The sequence below is a fragment of the Herpailurus yagouaroundi genome, unplaced genomic scaffold (genome assembly GCF_014898765.1).
Source record: "Herpailurus yagouaroundi ecotype Mexico unplaced genomic scaffold, PumYag 183, whole genome shotgun sequence".
Taxonomy (NCBI): domain Eukaryota; kingdom Metazoa; phylum Chordata; class Mammalia; order Carnivora; family Felidae; genus Herpailurus; species Herpailurus yagouaroundi.
This window is the reverse complement of record NW_024412414.1, coordinates 5816233-5838034: the sequence shown is the minus strand read 5'-3', so window position 1 is coordinate 5838034 and position 21802 is coordinate 5816233. Positions and strand designations below refer to the sequence as shown.

Genomic DNA, 21802 nt, shown 5'->3' with positions numbered 1-21802 from the left:
CCCCCCACAACAACAACAAAGCCTGTATTCTTTGCCAATGTCATAAAAGACAAAGACAGACTGAGGAATTGTTCTAGATAGAAAGAGACGGAAAAGATGGCACAACTAAATGCAGTATGTGATCCAAAACCGCACCATGTACTAGAAGAAAAAAAAAAAAAACAGAAATCTATTAGCAATCATTACTGGGTCCACTGCTGAAAATAGAACAGAGATGATAGAATGGATAAAAGTATTGTTAACAAAGTTAAATTTACTGAAATTAATAGCTGTAATTTCATAATAAAAGAGAATATCCTTTTTCTTAGGAAATACATAGTTAAGTACTTAGTGGTAAAGAATCAAGATTATACAACTTATTCTTAGATGGTTTAAGGAAAAAATAGAAGTATATAAGTATGTTACACACATGTATTTTTATACAGAGAGAGAGTAATAGCAATTCATAAAGGAAATAAGGCAAAATGATGATAGATGATTCCATATAAAGGGTACAGATGTTTTTTTATGATAATTATTTCCAAATAAAGTAGTTTTAACTACTTTACAAACACAAAATTAAAGCTTTTTCGAGGAACCTAAGTGGCTCAGTCAGTTAATCGTCCACCCCTTGCTTTTGGCTCAGGTCAGGATCTCATGGTTCATGAGATCGAGTCCCAAGTTTGACTCCACACTGACAGCACAGAGCCTGCTTGGAATTTTCTCTCTCCCTCTCTGCCCCTCCCCTACCTACACTTTTTGTCTCTCTCAAAATAAAAAAATAAACTTAAAAAAAAGGCTTTTTCACACAAAAGCTGAAAAGAATTTGTAACTAGCACATCTGCACTCTTTACAAGACATATTAAATAGTTTTTCAGACCAAAAGAAAATGACATCAGATGGAAACCTTGATCTAAGCAAGGAGATGAAAAATACTGGAAATAGTAATGTGTAGGCACATATAGACTTTCTTTTTCATTTTTATTTTCTTTAAAAGAAAATTGACAATTTAAAAAAAAGAGTAAAAAGGAATTATCGAGGTTGTAACACATATAGAAGAAAAATCTATGACAATAATGAAACGAAAGATGGAAGTCATAAGATACTTCTATGTTCTACATGAAGTAGTTAGTATATTATTGGAAGGGAGACAGTGATAAGCTTAAGATACATATGGTAAGCACTAGAATAATCACTAAAAGAAAGTAAACAGATATACCTAATAACCAAATGAGGAAACAGAAAACTAAAAAATACTCAATCCAAAAAAAGGAAGACAAAACAAAGAATGAATAGGACAAGTAGAAAAGAAAAGCAAGATGACAGCCTTGAACTCAACCTAATAGGTTAAATGAAATGAAAATGGTTTAAGCCCTATAACTTAATGGTCTATCTTGTCAAATTACATTTTAAAAGCAAATCCAGGGGCGCCTGGGTGGCGCAGTCGGTTAAGCGTCCGACTTCAGCCAGGTCACGATCTCGCGGTCCGTGAGTTCGAGCCCCGCGTCAGGCTCTGGGCTGATGGCTCAGAGCCTGGAGCCTGTTTCCGATTCTGTGTCTCCCTCTCTCTCTGCCCCTCGCCCGTTCATGCTCTGTCTCTCTCTGTCCCAAAAATAAATAAACATTGAAAAAAAAATTTAAAAAAATAAAAAAAATAAAAAAATAAAAGCAAATCCATGGGCACCTGGGTGGCTCAGTCAGTCAAGCATCCGACTCTTGATTTCGGCTCAGGTCATGAGATCTCACCATTCATGAGATCAAGCCCCATGTGAGGCTCTGCGCTGACAGTGCGGAACCTTCCTGGGATTCTCTCTCTCCCTTTCTCTCTGTCCCCTTTCTTCTCATGCTCTTGCTCATTCTTTCTCTGTCTCTCAAAATAAATAAATAAACTTGAAGAAAAAAGGAAATCAAAACCATATACCGCTTTCAAAGAAGTTTAAATATAATAACACAATGGGTTTAAAGAGAAGAAGAGTGAAGTAAGATAGAGTGGCTATATTCATTCATACCAGATAAAGTAGATTTTGAGACGAAGAATATTACCAGAGACAAAGACAAACATTTCATAATAATAAGTAGTAGTAGGTCAACTTATCTAGAAGACATAACAATACTAAATGCACATACACTTAATTATTGAGATTCAAAATATAAGGAAAACTGAAATTATTGAAAGGAAAAATGGAAAATCTATAAATATAGTTGGAGATTTCAATAATCCTTTCAGGAATTGATAGCACCAGCGAATATAGAATCAGCAAGGATGCAAAAGAACTGAATGTTACTATCAAGCAAGTTTACAGAACATTTAAGGAAAAAAAAAAAAAAGCAAAATATTCAAGTGTTTATGGAACATTTACCAGGAAATCCTAATGCTGAGTTATAAAACAAGTCTCAGTAAATGTAAACGGTCTGAAATGATACAGAACTGGTTAAATAGAATCAAAGTAAAATGAATAATAAAAGATTTCTGGGAAATGCCCATATATTTGGAAATTGGAAATACTTCTATATAACCCACTATTCAAAGAAGAAATGGCAACAAAGATTAGAAAATATTTTAGGAGGACCTGGGTGGCTCAGTGAGTTAAGCGTCCAACTTGGGCTCAGATCACGATCTCGCAGTTTGTGAGTTTGAGCCCCGCACCAGGCTCTGTGCTGACAACTCAGAGCCTGGAGCCTGCTTCAGATTCTGTGTCTCCCCCTCTCTCTGCCCCTCCCCTGCTCATGCTCTGTCTCTCTCTGTCTCTCAATAATAAATAAACGCTAAAAATCTTTTTAAAAAAAGAAAGAAAATATTTTAACTGAATGCAACATTTGTGGGTGTAAGTAAAATAGTACTTATAGGAAAATTTTGAAAGAAGAACAATCTGAAATAATTATCTAAGCTTCCACCATAATAAGCTACAGAGATAAGACCAAATTAAACCTAAAGTAATTAGAAAGAAGAAAATAATGATAGGAGGAAAATTCAATAGAATGGAAAATACGCAATAAGTTGAGGAAAAAAAATGAAACTGAAAGCCAGTTCTTTGGAAAAATCCATAAAATTGATATCTTATAGGTAAACCCAATCAAGGGAAAAAAGAGAGAAGACACATTTCTAGTATCAAAAACAAAAGACAGTACATTACCACAGATCCCACAGACATTAAAAGGCAATGAAAGAAATATTCTTAAAAAAAATGCTGACAGCAAATTGTAAATTCAAGAACTTAGATGAAATGGACACAGTCCTTGCTAAAGATAAAAGGTTGCTTTAATATTCAAAAATCAACATAATACAAATCAAAACCACAATGACACACCGCTTCACATGGCTAGGGTGGCCAAAACAGGAAAGACAGAATAACAAATGGTGGCAAGAATGTGGAGAAACTGGAACCCTTACGCTAGTGAAATGTAAAATGTTGTAGGCACACTGAAAAACAATCCAGCAGTTCCTCAAAATGTTAAAATGTAGTTACCATTTAACCCAGCAATTCCACTCCTAAGTACATATCTATGGAAAATGAAAATGTAAGTCCACACAGACACTTGTGTATGGATATTCATAGCTCATAGCAGCGTTATTCATAATGGCTGAAAAGTGGAAAAATCCCAGATGTCAGTCAATGAATAGGCAAAAATAAGTAATAGATCCACACAATGAAATATTATTGGGCAATAAAAAGGAATGCAGTACTAACCATGAATAATGGACAACCTTGAAAAGAAGTCAGTCACTGAAAGCCATGTATTTGCATTAATTCATTTAAATGAAATGGACTTCCAATTCTGCACAGAAGGAGGTTGGAAGTTGCCATTCCGTCTTAATAACAAGTTAAAAGCTCAACAGACTGAAAAATCAGCGACTCTTCTTAGATCCACACTGAAGAGGACACAGGGCAAACTAATGCCCCCAAGACTGTTGAGACCCCCCCCAAAATACAGAGTAATGGCTTACCTTAGGAGAAACTTACAAGCAGAAACTGCAGTGAGAAACATAACAAAAGATAAGAAAACCTGAATCGTAATTAATTAATTGCTGGAGGTCCTGTGCAGATGATTCTGAGAGTTAAAAACTCCAGGGAGACCCAGTCATGGCTGGAGGGTAGTAGGGAGACAATATTGTGAGATTCATCTTCAGGAGTTCAACAAAATCCTTATAGTAAATTATCAAAGAAAAATCTCTGGTTTTGAGCAGGGGGAAGGGAAAAGAAACCATCTTCAAATATACCAGTGTATTCTTCTCTTAACAAGACCTGTCCTCTCAGGGAACTAGTTAAACGAGCCTAACCAACTGGGGTATTACTAGAGCCTAATTGACCTGGGAAAGGGAAATACAGAAGTACCCCGCTTAATTGCAGTTCTGCTCTCCACTGTTTTGGTAACTCGCAATCAACCATGGTTCAGACACAGATGACCTTCTTCTGATATATGGTCAGAAAGAAAGTCAAGAGTAGACTAACACTACATCACAAGGACCACGTGATTCAACTCTCTTAATATGCAGACAATTTATCACCTCACATTACCATAAGAAGTATGAATACACTACAATAAGATATTTTGAGAGAGAGAGAGACCATATTCACATAAGTTTTATTATAATATATTGTTAAAATTGTTCTATTTTATTAGTTATTGTTAATGTCTCACTGTGCCTAATTTATAAATTAAATTTTATCATAGGTATGCACGCACAGGAGAAACAATATATATAGGAATTGGTACTATCCATGGTTCCAGGCATCCACTAGGGGTCTTGGAAGTATCCCCCCACAGATAAGGAGGGACTACTACACCCAACTCCAGCCTGCTCTAGCCATCTTCCCACCTAAGGGAGGAGAAAAAAACTAAGAAATACTTGGTAAGTTTACAATCCAGGGACACAGGCCCACTAAAGAATTGAGGCCTAATGCTAAGAAGCTTCCCCTCTCCGGCACACCTCACCACCACATTACTAAGGGCCTACTTAAAACAAGTTCCTTTTAACTAGTATATTATGTCCAACTAACAAGAAAAACATTACAAAAACATACCAAAAGACAAAAAACACAAACACTGAAAAAAAAAATGAACAGAATATCCAAACACTGGGAGATAAGTAAGTAAAATATCTAGAATAGACAGGTCTACGGAGAAAGTAGATTAGTAGTTGTCTAGGGCTATGAGGATTGGGAAAAAATGCTGAGTGACTGCTAATGGATATGGAGTTTCTTTTGGGGGTGATAAAAATGTTCTAAAATGTATTGCAGTGGTGGCTGCATAACTGTGAATATACTAAGAAACACTGAATTACAACTTTGGGTAGTACAGTATGTGAATTATATTTCAACAAAGCTATTAAAAAATCAATGTAATAAGCCATATTACAGAATATTACTGAATAAGGGGGAAAAATGACAAACTCAATAAATGTAGAACAAGGACTGGACACAATCCAACACTCCTTCACGATTCCCAACAAACTAGGAATCAAAGAAACACCCTCAACCTCACAAAAGGCATCTTTGAAAATCTGCAACTGTCAGACTTAATGGTTAAAGACTAAATATGTTATCTATAAGACTGGTAGTAAGGAAAGGATATTTGTTCATACTTTCATACAACACTGCACTGGAGTGTCTAACCAGTGCAATAAAGCAAGAAGAGGAAATCAAAAACACACAGACTGAAAAGAAAAAAGAAATAAAACTTATTTTTATTGACATGATTGTGTAAATAAAAATCCTAGAAACAACTAGAAATAATTTAGTTTTAAAAGTTAACACTAGGGGCGCCTGGGTGGCACAGTCGGTTAAGCGTCCGACTTCAGCCAGGTCACGATCTCGCGCTCCGTAAGTTCGAGCCCCGCGTCGGGCTCTGGGCTGATGGCTCAGAGCCTGGAGCCTGTTTCCGATTCTGTGTCTCCCTCTCTCTCTGCCCCTCCCCCGTTCATGCTCTGTCTCTCTCTGTCCCCAAAATAAATAAACGTTGAAAAAAAAAATTAAAAAAAAAAGTTAACACTATAGATATGTATATATACATATACAAAATATACAAAGCTAAATATGCAAAAATCAGTATATCAAAATGATTCTTTAAAATAGTAATGAGAGGGGCGCCTGGGTGGCGCAGTCGGTTAGGCGTCCGACTTCAGCCAGGTCACGATCTCGCGGTCCGTGAGTTCAAGCCCCGCATCGGGCTCTGGGCTGATGGCTCGGAGCCTGGAGCCTGTTTCTGATTCTGTGTCTCCCTCTCTCTCTGCCCCTCCCCCCGTTCATGCTCTGTCTCTCTCTGTCCCAAAAATAAATAAACGTTGAAAAAAAAAAATTAAAAAAAAAAAATAGTAATGAGAAACTGACATAAAAAACACCACTTACAATAGCACCAAAAACAACGACAACAACTTAGTGGTAAGTTTAACAAAATACTTAGAAAACATGTATATAAAAAGCTGGAAAACAATGCTGGCAGAAATTAATGGAGACCTAAACAAACAGAGACAGAACTTAACTGGTATTAAAAGACTCAGTAAAGTTATCAATTCTCCTAAATTGATCAATGAATTTAACGTAATCCCAATCAAAATCCCAGAAGGCTCTTTTTGTAGACATTAACAAACTGAGTCTAACATTTACATGGGAATGCAAAGGACCTAGAATAGTCAAAGTAATTTTGAAAAAGAACAAATTTGAAGGACTTTCTCCACCTGACTTCAATACTTGCTACCAAGTTACAGTAATCAAGGGGGTATGGTGCTGGCTAAAAAAAAAAAAAAAAATCCGGCATAAAGACCAATAGAACAGAAAAGATTCTAGGTATATTCACACACATATATGGTCCATGGATTTTTGACAAAGGGGGAAATGTAGATGGGGAAAGGATAGCCTTTTTAACAAATGGGACTGTTAAAACTAGATACGTAGCCATATTTTTTTAAGTGAGCTGTAACCTTTACCTCACATCAACAGAAAAAGTAACTAGAAATGCATCATAGACTAAAGCTAAAATTATAAAACTTCTAGAAGAAAACATAGGAGAAATTCTTTGTGATCCTAGGATAGGCAAATATTTCTTCATGGAATACCACAAGCATGAACCATAAAAGAAAAAAAGTGGTAACTGGACTTTATGAAAATGAAAAACTTCTGCTCTTCAAAAGACATTAAGAAAATGATAAGGCAAGTCAAAGCCTAGGATACAATATTCAAATACATGTATTTCACAAATGACTGGTATCCAGAATATAACAACTCTATTTTTTTTAAGTTTGTTTATTTTGATAGAGAGTGCACACACATGCAGGGAAGGGCAGAGAAAGAATCCCAAGCAGGCTCCATGCTGTCAGTGCAGAGCCTGATGCGAGGCTCGATCTCACAAACTGTGAGATGATGACCTGAGCTGAAATCAAGAGTTGGAGGCTTAACTGACTGAGCCACCCAAGCACCCCAAGAATATATAAAACAACTCTTATAAGCAATAAAAAAATGTTAATGGACAAAATATTTCAACAGACCCTTTACCAACACACACACACACACACACACACACACACACACACACACACAAATAGCAAATAAATACATGAAAAGATGCTGAACATCATTAGCCTCAGGAAAATACAAATTAAAACCATCAAGAGATAGGGGAAGGGATGGTGGTGCTGCATTGATTGGCTATCTGTATGGAAAAACAAGAGAATCTTGCCCCTACCTCACAACATATGCTAAAATAGATTCCAGATAAATTGCAGATCAAAAACGTAAAAGCAAAACCAATAAAGCTTTTAGAACAAAACAAGATCCTCATGACCTTGCAATAGACAAGGACATAAAGCACTAACTAAAGGAAAAATGCAAAAGATTAGTACAATTAAGAACTTCTACTTCTTGAATGAAGTCATTAAGAGAATGAAAAGGCAAACTGAAGAGTTTAAATATACATATATATCCAGCAATATCTATATACAGAAAACTTCAAGTACTCCCACAAATAAATAAGGGGAAGAAAAGGATACACAGCATAAAAAAAATTGGTCATAATGCTTAGATGGGTATTTCACCAAAGAAGATATCCAGATGATCAACAAACATATAAAAATGTGCCCAACACTGTAAATCATTGGGGAAATGCAGATTAAAACCATAATGAGATACTACCAATGACCCACTAAAATGGCCAAAAAAGAAAACTGACAATACTGATGTTGCCAAGGATGTGAAAAAACTGGAACTCTCAGACCCTCCTAATGAAAGTGTGCACTGGTAGGAACAAAAACAAGAGGAAGAAGAAAAAAAAGAAATTAAATAAGGAAAAAAAAAATGTACCCTGGCACTGAGTTTTTGGCTACATTATCCATGAAAGCTAAGCAGCTGCACAAATATATCAATAATTTCACTCCTAGATATATATATATTCAACAAGTATGTGTGCCTATGTGCACTAAGACACGTAAAAGAGACAGCAACATTATTCTTAAGAGCCAAAGAGTAGACAAATCCAAATGTCCATCAACCACTGAATGGATAAACAGTGTGATATACAATGGAATACTCTATAGCAACAAAAATGAAAAGATCACAACTGTACACAAAAACATAGATGAATCTTCTAAATATAATTCTGCACAAATAAAGCCACACTGCAAAGAATACATAAGCTATTTATTATTCCATTTACATAAAGACAAAATATAGGAAAAACAAGCAAAACGAATAATCTCTGGTGTTAGAAGTCAAGGTGCTGGTCATTTGTGCAAATGAAGGCAGGAGTGATTGGAGGTGGGAGCACAGGGGCTTTGGGGATGCTGGTTCTTATCTGAAAAGTAGTTACAAAGGTATTTTCCCTTTGTGAAATTTACTCTGTGATAATTCACTAAACAATACCATTTGTATACTTTTCTGTTTGCATACTGTACTTCAGTTTTTAAAAAATTAGGCAATTCTATATATGCTAATAATTCAAAGAACTCCAAAACATGTGTGTGATTAAATGAAAAGGACAAACCATTAAACAGTGTGTATATAGTACTAACATTTTTACAAAACAATAGTCAACGACATATGTTTGTGTATAATTTATAATCATAATGGTAACATTTGTTGAGTGCTAACTACTTGCTATGATACAATGCCATGCACTTTTCATTTATTTCCTTTAAAAACACTAGATAGCACACAGTATCATAATCCTTATTTTATGGATGAGAAAACTGAGATAGTAAGTAGCTTGCCCATAGTCCCCCAGTCGTAAAGCTACAAAACTGGGATTATAACCCAGCTCTCTAGATCAAGTCTTCATCCTGCACTATCTCTGGAAAGATATACATAAGAAACAGGCAGCAGGGGTTGCCTCTGAGATGGGAATAGGGACTAAGAGGCTGAGAGAAAAGCTGGCTTATCAGAGCGTATTCTAGATACCTTTTGAAGGAATACATTTGCATGTCTCATCTACTATCAAAATTATACTTATTAATGTTTCTTTTCTACGGTTTATAATCCCTGAGCTACACAAACTGCTTTATCCAGAGAAAAGAAGAACTCATTGCTTTACTAGCTTACCTGATTTAGGGTGCAAAGCATCACACTGGGCATTGTACATGTGTACAAATTCTTGGTGCCTTTTAATGAGCTGTTGTTTACTTCCTTGAATAGATAATCCATGCTGTTTTAGCTTTTTCTTTAAGTCGCGATCTGAGAGCAAGTTATACACAGTTTTGGGCAGAGGCTTCCTTTTGTGAACAGAACTGAAAAGAGGGAAAAAATGAAATCACTAAGGGTTACTCTGAATTATCAAAATCTCTTCACATAAAACAGTAATTTGCCTTGACAGAGTACCAGTGTGACTGGGAGAGCAGTGGAACCATTAAGATAAAAGTGAGAAAGAGAAGAAGGATCCAATTTGCAAATAAAGGTGATAGTGTTGGATATGATGTATCTGAGGTGCTGACAGCACATTCAGATACCAGGGTCCACATGGCAGCCAAACTCAGAGGAACGTAGGTCTCATAAGGAGGTCAGGCCTAAGGATGCAGACCTGGGATGCCCATGGAAGGCCTATGCACTAATTGCTGTAAGAACTTCACTTAGAATCACACTTACATAGACTTACTCAATTCTCCAATGCTTTAAAACATGTTTGCCCTAAAATGCATCCATAGTTTCCAGGCAAAAGCTATAAAAAACAGTTACCTCAGATGATCAGAGTATAAACACTATGGAGATTTAAACGACAGATTTAAGAATATAACTTCTTGAGAAAAAATTCTAATCCACAATCAAAACTACCCCCACCCCCTTAGCTTTACCCAATTCATTACTGCCAATGAAAAAAGAAGTCAGAAAGCCAACAGGTAGATAGTATTCTTATGGCAGCATCTTCAAAGAACACGATTGAAAACAACTGCAAAAAATACTGAGGGTTCTGTTATCTTTAACTTCAATTAATTACAGTAACAAATATATAAGGCATTACAAGTGTATTAGCAAAACCACCACCTGGCTCTTCATTCTACTTATATAATTAATACAGTGACAAGCACTAAGCTGCAATGTAATATAACAAAGCCCTATCAAATGACTTTCTTCTGCTCCATCCAAAAAAGGAATTAATAAACATTATTTCTTAAGATGGAATAGAAATCAAGCTAAGGGTATCAATGACTTGAGACAATTTTATAAAAGGGACCCTTAGTGAGTGAGTTTTAATCTATTTAATACAATTATAATCTGACTCTGAGTACACTGCTTGGCTCAACACCATGGCGATTAGGTACTTAATAAATACGCATTCAAAGTAGTCATTACAATTCCCATAATTTCCAAATGAAAATGCCAAAGTCTCCGGTAGAAACTAATAAGCCCTTGAAAGTAAAAGGTTTATCCAAAAAACAAGATTTCACAAAGGACTTACATATAACTAGTTTGCCTTCAAGGCCATGCTACCCAAACTGTAGCGAATCTTGGAACTACCAGGAGAGCTTATTAAACTGCAGATTCTTGGTCACATCTCCATACCACCCACTTCTGAAGTGGAGACCTAAAGTCTATTTTAATAAGCTTCCACAGGGTAAATCTGATGCAAATGGCCTAAAGACTATACTGAGAGAAATGGCACAGTTGAATAAATGGAGACTGAAAACAATCAAACATTTTTCTATAAACCTACAGCACCACTCCCTAGCTAAATTGTTTCTTTTATGCTCTATCAATAAAGTCTAAAAGCCAGAGATCACTATTTAACTGCACAAAGACTTGCAGACTCTCAACAGATTACAGTTTTCTGAAAATTACCCAGGGGGCTCTACAGGATAAGATCACGGCTAAATAAAAATCACAGTAGTTAGCGAGACCTAAAACATTTTGTAGGAGTTTGCACATGCACATTATGAGGGACAGTTCATTAAGTCTGCATCTAAAACATTTTGGCTTAGCAAGACTAGGTTATTAAACTTATGCCTGTGAAATTCGAATGGAAAACTGTGCTGTTCACAGGCATTTACAATGAAATGCAAGAGCAGGAATCAACAACTTCTATCAAGAAATTTTTAAATATGAAGACTGACAGATGATGCCCAAAACATGAAGATAACACTGACCCTTCTTTCATCATTTAGTGAAAGTAATGCATTTAAGGGTCCTCAGAATCTGAAGGCATCAAAAGGAAGAGTATTCTTTGAATCAATTCTGATACGATTCTACATGGAACGGGTGGAGAGTTGTCACCCCTATCGAGAAAACGGCCCCTCAGGGTGTTGTGGATAAAATATTTCAAATGTCACAGTCTCTCTTATGTGACCAGACCCCAGGATCAGGATGTAACTAAAGAGAAACAGAGCTCAATGCTTCCCTAAGTGTACCTTCACAAACACTAGTTTTGCAAGATACGAGTTATGAGGACAAAAAGGTTTTGCAGTCAAATAAATGTAGTAATTGCTGGATTACACAAATTCCAACAACTACCTTCGATACAGAACTTCTCAGAGCCTTCAATACACTCACCGGTGCAGTGAATCCTTCCTTAAGAGAGATACAATATGCAGTGCTTCTAAACTGCAAGACAGAGCAAATGGCAGGACAACATACAATATGGAACAAGGTGTGGGACCACTGTTGGAACTTGAACTTAATTACATATGGATGAGCAGGTCTTAGATAAATTGACGTAACTAAATGTATTAGAAGAAATATGGCAGATGCATCTAGAAAAAGAGCAGTCCAAACAAGAGGACCGATGCTGATTCCTCACTATTCAAGGAGAAAATGCTCAGCTTCTATACTCAAAACTTATTCCTCAGGAAGAAACATTTCTTTTCTTTCTTCTCTTTCTTTCTTTCTTTTTTCCAAACAGGCTCCATGCCCAACATGGGGCCTGAGCTCACAACCCTGAGATTGAGAGTCACATGGTCTACCAATTGAACCAGCCAAGTGCCCCAAGAAGAAACATTTCTAAGGAGAATGAAGGCCACCAGATTCTTTTTTTTTTAATTATTAACTTGTTTTATTTTTTTATCTTTTTAAATTTACATCCAAATTAGTTAGCATATAGTCCAACAATGATTTCAGGAGTAGACTCCTTAGTGCCCCTTACCCATTTAGCTCATCCCCCCTCCCACAACCCCTCCTGTAACCCTCAGTTTGCTCTCCATATTTATGAGTCTCTTCGGTTTTGTTCCCCTTCCCAAATTATTCTTGTTGCCCTTCCCTTATGTTCATCTGTTTTGTCTCTTAAAGTCCTCATATGAGTGAAGTCATATGATTTCTGTCTTTCTCTGACTAATTTCACTTAGCATAATACCCTCCAGTTCCATCAAGGTCACCAGATTCTTATGGCTTATGGGAAATAACCCTCAGAGCAAAGGAGACAGAAGGGAAGAGCTGGTGGAATAGTTCACAAAGCATAAGAAGTACCTTGCTAAAGTAGGTCAATGGTTATACTTAACTTCCTTACCTTCTGAGGCTTTCCTTCTTCTCCTCACGTGTTAAACAGCTGTCTAAGTGCTTATTAATGTGATTTTCTGGAATATTAACCCCACAAACAGGACAATCCACTGTATTTTTTAAAAAGAGAAAGAAAGATTTTATTATTTATGGAAAGGGCAAAAATAACATATAACCTGACATCTTTCAGCAATTAATAGAAAAAAATAGAATTCCAACCTTAACATGCACTTAGAAAAGCAAAAGAGAAAAAGAAGGGCCCCTCAGGGCAATAGAGGTAGGACAGACTTTTAACTATTAGCTAAAAACACTACAACAAGAATGGTCAATTGATACACTGATCAAAGATTTGTCAGGAAATGCACTTAAAATTCACCTATCCTTACAAAATTTAAACTCTTGAGTACTCATATGCTAATTTCAACCTAAGTTTAATAACCACTCATTGCCCTGCACTGTATGTGATGTGGGCATACCAAAGATGTGTTAAGACCTAATTTCTGCCTAAAAGGTGCTCTGAACTTCACAGGCAAGAAAAGACATGGAAATAATAGGTTAAACAAACTGAGCCATTCATCATCAAAAAAGCAAACTGTACACAAAATAGTCCAGAAGGCAAGTGCTCTGCCACTTCAGTGATGGGAGAGGCCAGTATTATCTGACACAACAGAAGAACGGTTAGGATCTGGATAAAGTCTAGAAAGGTAAAACAAGGGTCAGCAAACATTTTTAGTGAAGGACCAGGTAGTAGAGATTGTAGGCTCTGTAGGCCAGATGGTCTCTGTTACAACTACTAAACTCTTTCATGAGCATGAAAGCTTCATTAACAGAAGGGGGGTGGATATTTTCCAGTGAACCTTTATTTACAAAAATTGGTGTCAAGCCAAATTTGGCCTGCAGCTTGTAGTTTTTCCAATCTCTGGGTATATTCAAGAAATAATGGGGAGATCAGCTGGGCTAGTATAGAAGGATTTTTGAGAGGGAAAAATAAGAAATAAGATCAGACAGCTAGATGAGGGGTCAAATTGTCTGTGGCTATAAACACCAGTCGTAACAGCTTGGAAGTGTTCAAGCAGTGGTATAATAAGACAAAAGGAGCTCTTTAAGATTAAAATGGAATTGATATGAAAGATGAGGGGGGAAATTAAAAGCTGAAAAATAGACACCAACTGCCATAGTTAAAATACGAGCTAATTAAAACTGCTTCATTTTTCCAGCAATCAGCCTCAATTCCCATTCTATGAGAGAGAAAGAGTACAAAAATATCTTGCAGCACTGCCTACATCAATTTCAGAGAATGTTAAAATGTGAAATCTGGTTTGCCCTTTCCCATGCCTTCCCGCCTCAAGATGCTGATTTATTCTTATGTCATGTGGGATGAAAAGATTTCCATTGAGTAAGAAAACACATATATGAAAATAATTTCCTACCTTTGGCAGCCTGTTTCAAAGTTGACGTAGAGGGTGTCTCAGGAACATTAGCCACTAAGGAACGTGGAGCTGTCTTTTCTACAGAAGGTGCCTCTTTGGTCTTTGAAGAAGTGCTCACCTCTTTTTGAGGGATGACTTTGCTTTCATTCTCTTTTATCGACAACTCTGATGTAGAACCACCAGTTTCTCTAATCAAGAAATTCTCCATTAATTTGCTTCCTTGCTTTAAAGAATGTCTGAAGGCCACCGGAGTGTGTACTTTGGCAGCAAGGTTCTTTGAAGAGGAGGAAGCAGGAGATATGGGTGGTGACTCTAAGGCAAACTGCAGCAATTGATTCCTTGAAGCACCAAAAACACAATAGGTAACTAAGACGTCAAGTTATACTTAGTAAGTTAACTGACATAACCCGTTTTCCCAATTAACACTTGCTTCCGTGAAACACAGAACTTATTCCATAATGACAACCAAACCAGCATTTCTTCAAAGCAATAAACCTGATTTAAAAAGCAGTTAATCTTTGGGGCACTTGGGGGGTTCAGGGTGTTAGACATCTGACTCAGGTCCTAATCTCACAGTCTGTGGGAATGAGCTCCGCATCAGGCTCTGTGCTGGCAGCACGGAGCCTGCTTGGGATCTTCTCTCTCCCTCCCTCTCTGCCCCTCCCCCACTCATGCACACGCACACATACATACATAAATAAATATTTTAATGCAGTTAATCTTTTATAAAGGAAAAGAGATACTTCAGAATCTAGCCTTGGAGAATCCCTGGTATAAGACTTACTCTCTAACCATACATAACTTTAGAATCTGGACAAAACATATAAAACAACTGTTGATAGCATGAACTATAGTCAACACAAGCTTGCAGTCAATGAAAGAGAAGAAAAACATGAGGTGACCCACCACTGCCCCCAAGAACTTCCCTGGAAGCATCTTCTGGGAGTGGAAACAGAGATCAGAGTTCTGGGCAAAGATGGCTAGAATTGGAGGGACAGGGTGGTGGACAGCGGGTAGCCACAGAAAGAGAACACCAAAAATCTGCATAGAAATTCTCATCCACTCCTGATCATCTCCATGGCTGCAAAAGCATAAGACAAAAGCACAAAGCGACCTAGTAGGAAGCAGATGCTGGGAAACTGAGATTCCCAAAGCTGCTGACAAGTTGTTGGAAGTTGAGCCCCAATTGTAGAGATCTTATAAAGATCCTAGACATTCAGTTGAAACCCCACAAAGGCCACACCTTAGGAAAAATAAATAAAACTGAAGTAGGCCAAATCCAACAAAGAACTAAACAAGGCCCCGGCAGAATAAAAGTGAAGAGCTGGAACCAGAACAGAACCCAACATCTTTCAAAGGAGGATAATTCGCAGCCTCTATAACATTTCATCAACAATGTTCAAAACACATATAATCAAAAGACAAAATAGTCAATGGAAGCAGATCCAGAAGTGGTCCAAACAGTAGCATTATAAAGACTTCAAGATAACTACAATGAATATATTAAAGAAAAACGATGAAAAAACACACAAATGAGTAAAAAGATAGTGTAGTGTTAGAGGGAATTAAAATTCATCCCCAAAAGGATAAAACAAAGAAAATAAAACCTGGGCATAGTTCTGAAGTAAAAGCAAAATACATTCTCAAGCTAAGAAAAGCTAAGAGAATTCCTCACTGGCAGACAAGGAGGTAGTACAAAAATGTTCTTCAGCTTAAGGAAAATGATTCTAGAGGGAGGTATAAAAATGTCAGTAAGAATCAGCAGCTCCAGGGGCGCCTGGGTGGCTCAGTCGGTTAGGTGTCTGACTTCGGATCAGGTCATAATCTCGCAGTCTCTGAGTTCGAGCCATGCATCGGGCTCTGTGCTGACAGCTCAGAGCCTGGAGCCTGCTTCAGATCTGTGTCTCCCTCTCTCTCTCTGCCCCTCCCCTGCTCACACTCTGCCTCTTCTCTTAAAAATAAATAAATGTTAGGGGCGCCTGGGTGGCACAGTCAGTTCAGCGTCCGACTTCAGCCAGGTCACGATCTCGCGGTCCGTGAGTTCGAGCCCCGCGTCGGGCTCTGGGCTGATGGCTCAGAGCCTGGAGCCTGTTTCCGATTCTGTGTCTCCCTCTCTCTCTGCCCCTCGCCCGTTCATGCTCTGTCTCTCTCTGTCCCAAAAATAAATAAACGTTGGAAAAAAAAAATTAAAAAATAAATAAATAAGTAAATGTTAAAAAAAAATTAAAAAAAAAAATAATCAGCAGCTCCACAAAAGGTAAATATGTGGGTCAAAACAAAACTGTTTTCAACAACACTAACAATGTCTTGTGGGATTTACAGCAAACATGTAAGTAAAATACATACAAAAACATAGTTTTAAAAAAGAGAAATAATATAAAAATACTGTAAAGTTCTTGCACTGTTCAGGACATGATGAAAATACTAATCTATGGTACACTATTATTAGGACATATTTTGTCATTTCTTCAGTAAGGACTTAAAAGAGTGACACTAAGAGATATAATGTAAAAACTAACAAAGGAAACAATAAAAATACTTTCAATATCATAAAGAATGGGCAGAAATAAATAATTTTTTTTACAAAGAAACAAATGGAGAAAGAAAACAAAGGTAACATGCTAAACTGTAATCACATTAAATGTAATGGGTAAATACTGAAAGACAAAGATGGTCAGACTAGATTAAAAATAAGATACAGCTATACACTATTTGAAAAAATACTTTATATAAAGACCCAGGAAGGTTGCAAATAAAAGGATAGGAAGAGAAGTACCAGGAAAATATTAATGAAAAGAAAGCTGATATGGTAACATTAACAACAGACAACATTAAGGCAAAAAGTATCATGAGAGAGAAAGAGGGACATCTCATTTTGACAAAATGGTCAATTTAATTCAAAGCATAAATATCATAAATTATAGGGGCTCCCGGATGGCTTAACCAGTTAAGCAGCCGACTCTTGGTTTCAACTCAGGTCAGGATCTCAAGGTTCATGAGTTCGAGCCATGTGTCAGGTTCTGTGCTGACAACATGGAACCTGTTTTGGGCCCTCTGTCCCCTTCTCTCTCTGCCACTTCCCCACTAGTGTGCATGCTCTCTCACTCTCTCTCTCAAAAATAAACATTTAAAAAATCATAAATTATATTCACTTAGTAGTATAGCTTCAAAATGTATAAAGCAAAAACTGAACGAACTAAAAGGAGAAACAGTCCATTCACAATAATGGTTGGTTTAAATAACAGTGTGTATAAATCTAAACATACCTTTCTAACTAACAAAATGGACAAAAATCAGTAAGAATACAGAAGATGTGAACCAATCCAATTAATCAAAGTGATGTAATTAACAAATAAAAAATATTACAAATTTTTTTGTAATGACAAATAATGAGCCCTCTTACAAAGAAAACCCCAAGCCCAGACAGTTTTGCTGGTAAATTCTACCAAATATTTATAGAAGAAATAATATCAATGGTACACCAAGTTATCCAGAAAATAAAAAAAGAATGTTTCCCAATTCATATTAAAGCCAGCATAACCTTGATAACAAAATCTGACAAGCACATTGTAGGAAAATAAAATTATAATCCAATAATATCTCATAAATATAAACACAAAAATCATAAATGAAACATTAACAAATAAAATCTAGAGATAAATAACAACATATAATGCATCATGACCAAATGAGACTTATTTCAGGAATACAAGGTTGGTTTGTTATTTGAAAAATCAATGTAATTCACCACATTAGCAAATTTAAGGAGAAAAATTATACAATCATTACAATAAATGTAGAAAAAGCATTTGATAAAATCTAATACCCATTCATAACAAAAACACTTAGAAAACTAGGAACAGAAGGAAACTTTCTTAATCTGAAAAAAGATACTTTCAAAAAAAACTATAGCTATTATTACAGCTTGAACATCTTTCCCTGAGAGTGAAAACCAGACAAGGATGTCTACTGCCACCATCTCTGTTCAAATTATACTGGAGGCCATAGCTTTTGTGATAAGGCACACACACACACACACACACACACACACACAAAATGGGAAAGAAAACTTTATTTGCAAGTGACATGATTATGTTTATAAAAAATCCAAAGACTCTACAAGCAACTAGAGTAAGTGAATTTCTACAAGATCCCTGGACATAATATCTGTTAAACAAAAATTAATGTCATGCCTATGTATTAGCAAATGGAAAATAAAATTTTTAAATAAATACCACTTGAAATATCATCAAAAATATTAAATACCTAGGAATAAATTTAACAAAAATGTGTAAAACTTATGTCTTGAAAACTACCAAATTTGCTGCGGAAAATTTTTAAAAAGCCTAAATAAATAAATACCCTGGGTACATGCACTAGAAAACTCAACAAGGTTAACATGCCCATTTTCCCCATATTTATTTATAGATTCAATGCAATGCCAATCAAAATAAAAGCAACTTTTTTGGGGGTGGAAACAGTATATTCATTCTAATATTTACATGGAAATCAAAGGCCACAGAATGGCAGTAGTCTTTTTTTTTAATTTCAACAATCTTCACAGCATCTCCACCAGGAGTAGATTCCATCTCAAGAAACCACTTGCTCTGATCATCCATTTATGTTTTATCACGACATTACATCAATTCAGTCCCATCATCAGGCTCCACTTCTGATTCTAGTTCTCTTGCTGTTTCCACCACATCTGCAGTTACTTCCTCCACAGAATTGGTGAACCCCTCAAAGTCATCCATGAGGGTCGGGATCAGCTTCTCCCAAACTTCTGTTCCTGCTGGTATTTTTGACCTCTTCCAATGAATTAAGAATGTCGTTAATGGCATCTAAAATGGTGAATCCTTTCCAGGAGGTTTTCAACAGACTTTGCCCAGATCCATCAAAGCAATCACTATCTACAGCAGCTACAGCCTTACAAAAAGTATTTCTTAAATAATAAGACTTGAAAGTTGAAATCACTCCTTGATCCACGGGCTGCAGAATAGATGCTGCGTGAGCAGGCATGAAAACAACATTAATCTCGTACATCTCCATCACAGCCCTATAGGTAACCAGGTACACTGCCAATGAACAGTAACATTTTCAAAGAATCTTTTTTTCTTGAGCAACATTTCCCAACGGTGGGCTTAAACTATTCAGTAAACCATGCTATAAACAGATGTGCTATCGTCCAGGCTTTGTGGTTCCATTTACAGAGCACAGGCAGAGTATATGTAGCATAATTCTTAAGGGCCCTGGGACAATCCACAGGCTAAATGAACACTGGCTTCACCCTCAAGTCACGAGCGGCATTAGCTCCCAACAAGAGAGGCAGCCTGTCCTTTGAGGTTTTGAAGCCAGGCACTGACTTCTCTCTAGTTATGAAAGTTCTAGATGGCGTCTTCTTCCAATAGAAAGCTGTTTCATCCACATTGAAAATCTATTGTTTAGCGCAGTCACCTTCATTAACGAGCTCCGCTAGAACTTCCGGATAACTCACTGCAGGTTCTACATCAGCACTTGCTGCTTTACCTTATACTCTTATGTAATGGAGACAGCTTCTTTCCTTAAACCTTGTGAACCAATCTCCACTAGCTTCAGACGTTTCTTCTGCGGCTTCCTCACCTCCCTCAGCCTTCACAGAAGTGAAGAGTTAGGGCCTTGCTCTGGATCAGGCTTTGGTTTAAGGGAATGTTGTGGCCAGTTTGATCATCTTCCCAGACCACTAAAACCTTCTCCATATCAGCAATAAGGTTGTTTGTTTCTTACTATTTGTGTGTTCACTGAAGCAGCACTTCAAGAACTTGGCCATTTGGCACAAGAGGGCTAGCTTCCAGCCTATCTCAGCTTTCAACATGCCTTCCTCACTAAGCTGAATCGTTTCTTATTTTTGATTTAAAATGAGACATGTGACTCTTCTCCCTTGAACACTTAGACGTCCTGCAGGGTTATTAATTGGCCTAATTTAAATACTGTTGTGTCTCGCGGAATAGGGAGACCCGAGGAGAGGGAGAGAGGCAGAGAAATGGCCTGTGAGTGGAACAGGCAGTACACGTGTATCATTTATCAATTAAAATTAAATTCATGGGCGTATAAGGCTGCAGTTTGTGACACCCCAAAACAATTATCATAGTATCACCACAACAAATAAAATAATGATGAAAAAGTTCAAAATATTTTAAGAATCACCAAAATGTGACACAGAGACATGAAGTGAGCAAATGCTGTTGGAAAAATGGCACTGATAAGACCTGCTCAATGCAGGGTGGCCAAAAACCTTCAGTTTGTAAAAAATTAAACACCTGGGAAGTTCAGCAAAGCAAAGTGCAGTAAAACGAGGCATGACTGTACCTGCAGCAAGCAGTACAGCTCCACTACCGCGATGATAAAATTACGCCCCGTGCCAAAACTGAAACTCATTAACTTCTTCATGTGCCCGCTACTTAGGGGGTAGTTTCGGCAGTGGAAATATAACAGAGAACAAAATCGTCTCAGTCCTCATGAAGCTTACACTACAGTAAGGGAAGAGATACTAGAATGCACACAACATATATGAAAGTGCCATGGGAAAAAAACAAAGCCAGTGAAGCCGTGCATGAGGAGGCGAAGAGATTGGCACTCTTTACAGGATGGTCACAGAAAGCCTCACTGAGAAGGTGCCCTATGAAAACACAGAGCCCGAACAAACTGAAGGACTAACCCATGTGGCTCTCTGGGGAAACAGTGTTTCCCCTAGAAATAACAGTAAGTACAAAGCCTCTAGGGTCAGAGTATGATTGACACATTGGAGAAATAGCAAGAAGGCCAGTGCGCCTGGAGCAGAATAAACAAGGGAAAGAGAAGTGGGACATGAAGTCGGCAAGAGACCCTGTTCTGTAGGGACCAGAGGATTGCCACTGACAGGACTCAGGCTGCTCTTCCAAATGAGATGGGACACCCCCTCCAGACGATATTAAGTACGACCTGATTTTTATTTATTTATTTATTTTTGACAGAGACAGAGTGTGAGCACGAGCAGGGGAGGGGCAGAGAGAGAGGGAGACACAGAATCTGAAGCAGGCTCCAGGCTCTGAGGCATCAGCACAGAGTCTGACGCGGGGCTTGAACTCATGAACTGTGAGATCGTGACCTGGAATGAAGTCAGATGCTTAACCGACTGAGCTACCCAGACGCCCCTGTGACTTTTTGTTTTAAAGTGACACTTTGGTTGCTGGCCTCAGAAGGACTATCAGAGGGCAAAAGCAGGAATAGGAGACCACTAGAAGTGATCAAAGTAATACAGGCTGACGCTGGCTTGCCAGGATAATGCTGGCACGGTGATGAAAAGCTGTCAGATTCAGGAAACATGTTAATAACAGGGCCAGGAGGATTAACTGATGGAATGACAGAGTTAAGTGTGAAAGAGAAGGGTCAAGGAGGACTCCAGGGTTTGGGGCCTGGGCAAATGAAAGGACAGAGCTGCCATTTAATGAGGGAAGAAAGACTGTGGGGGCA

General features: G+C 37.5%; 1 protein-coding gene across 6 annotated transcripts in view; it reads right to left on the bottom strand.

Moving 5' to 3' along the window:
* Positions 1-21802, bottom strand: part of RAD18 (RAD18 E3 ubiquitin protein ligase) — a 110580-nt gene that overhangs the window by 62668 nt on the left and 26110 nt on the right. For all 6 annotated transcript variants that reach the window (XR_005795661.1, XR_005795663.1, XR_005795662.1 and 3 more), the window contains exons 5-7: positions 14315-14652; positions 12895-12994; positions 9507-9691 (exon numbers count right to left, since the gene is read on the bottom strand). Coding sequence is in view for 3 of the 6 variants with exons in the window: in XM_040492091.1 (XP_040348025.1) it covers positions 9507-9691; positions 12895-12994; positions 14315-14652 (623 nt within the window). In the remaining 3 variants the exon portion in view is untranslated. The remainder of the gene's footprint in view (positions 1-9506; positions 9692-12894; positions 12995-14314; positions 14653-21802) is intronic.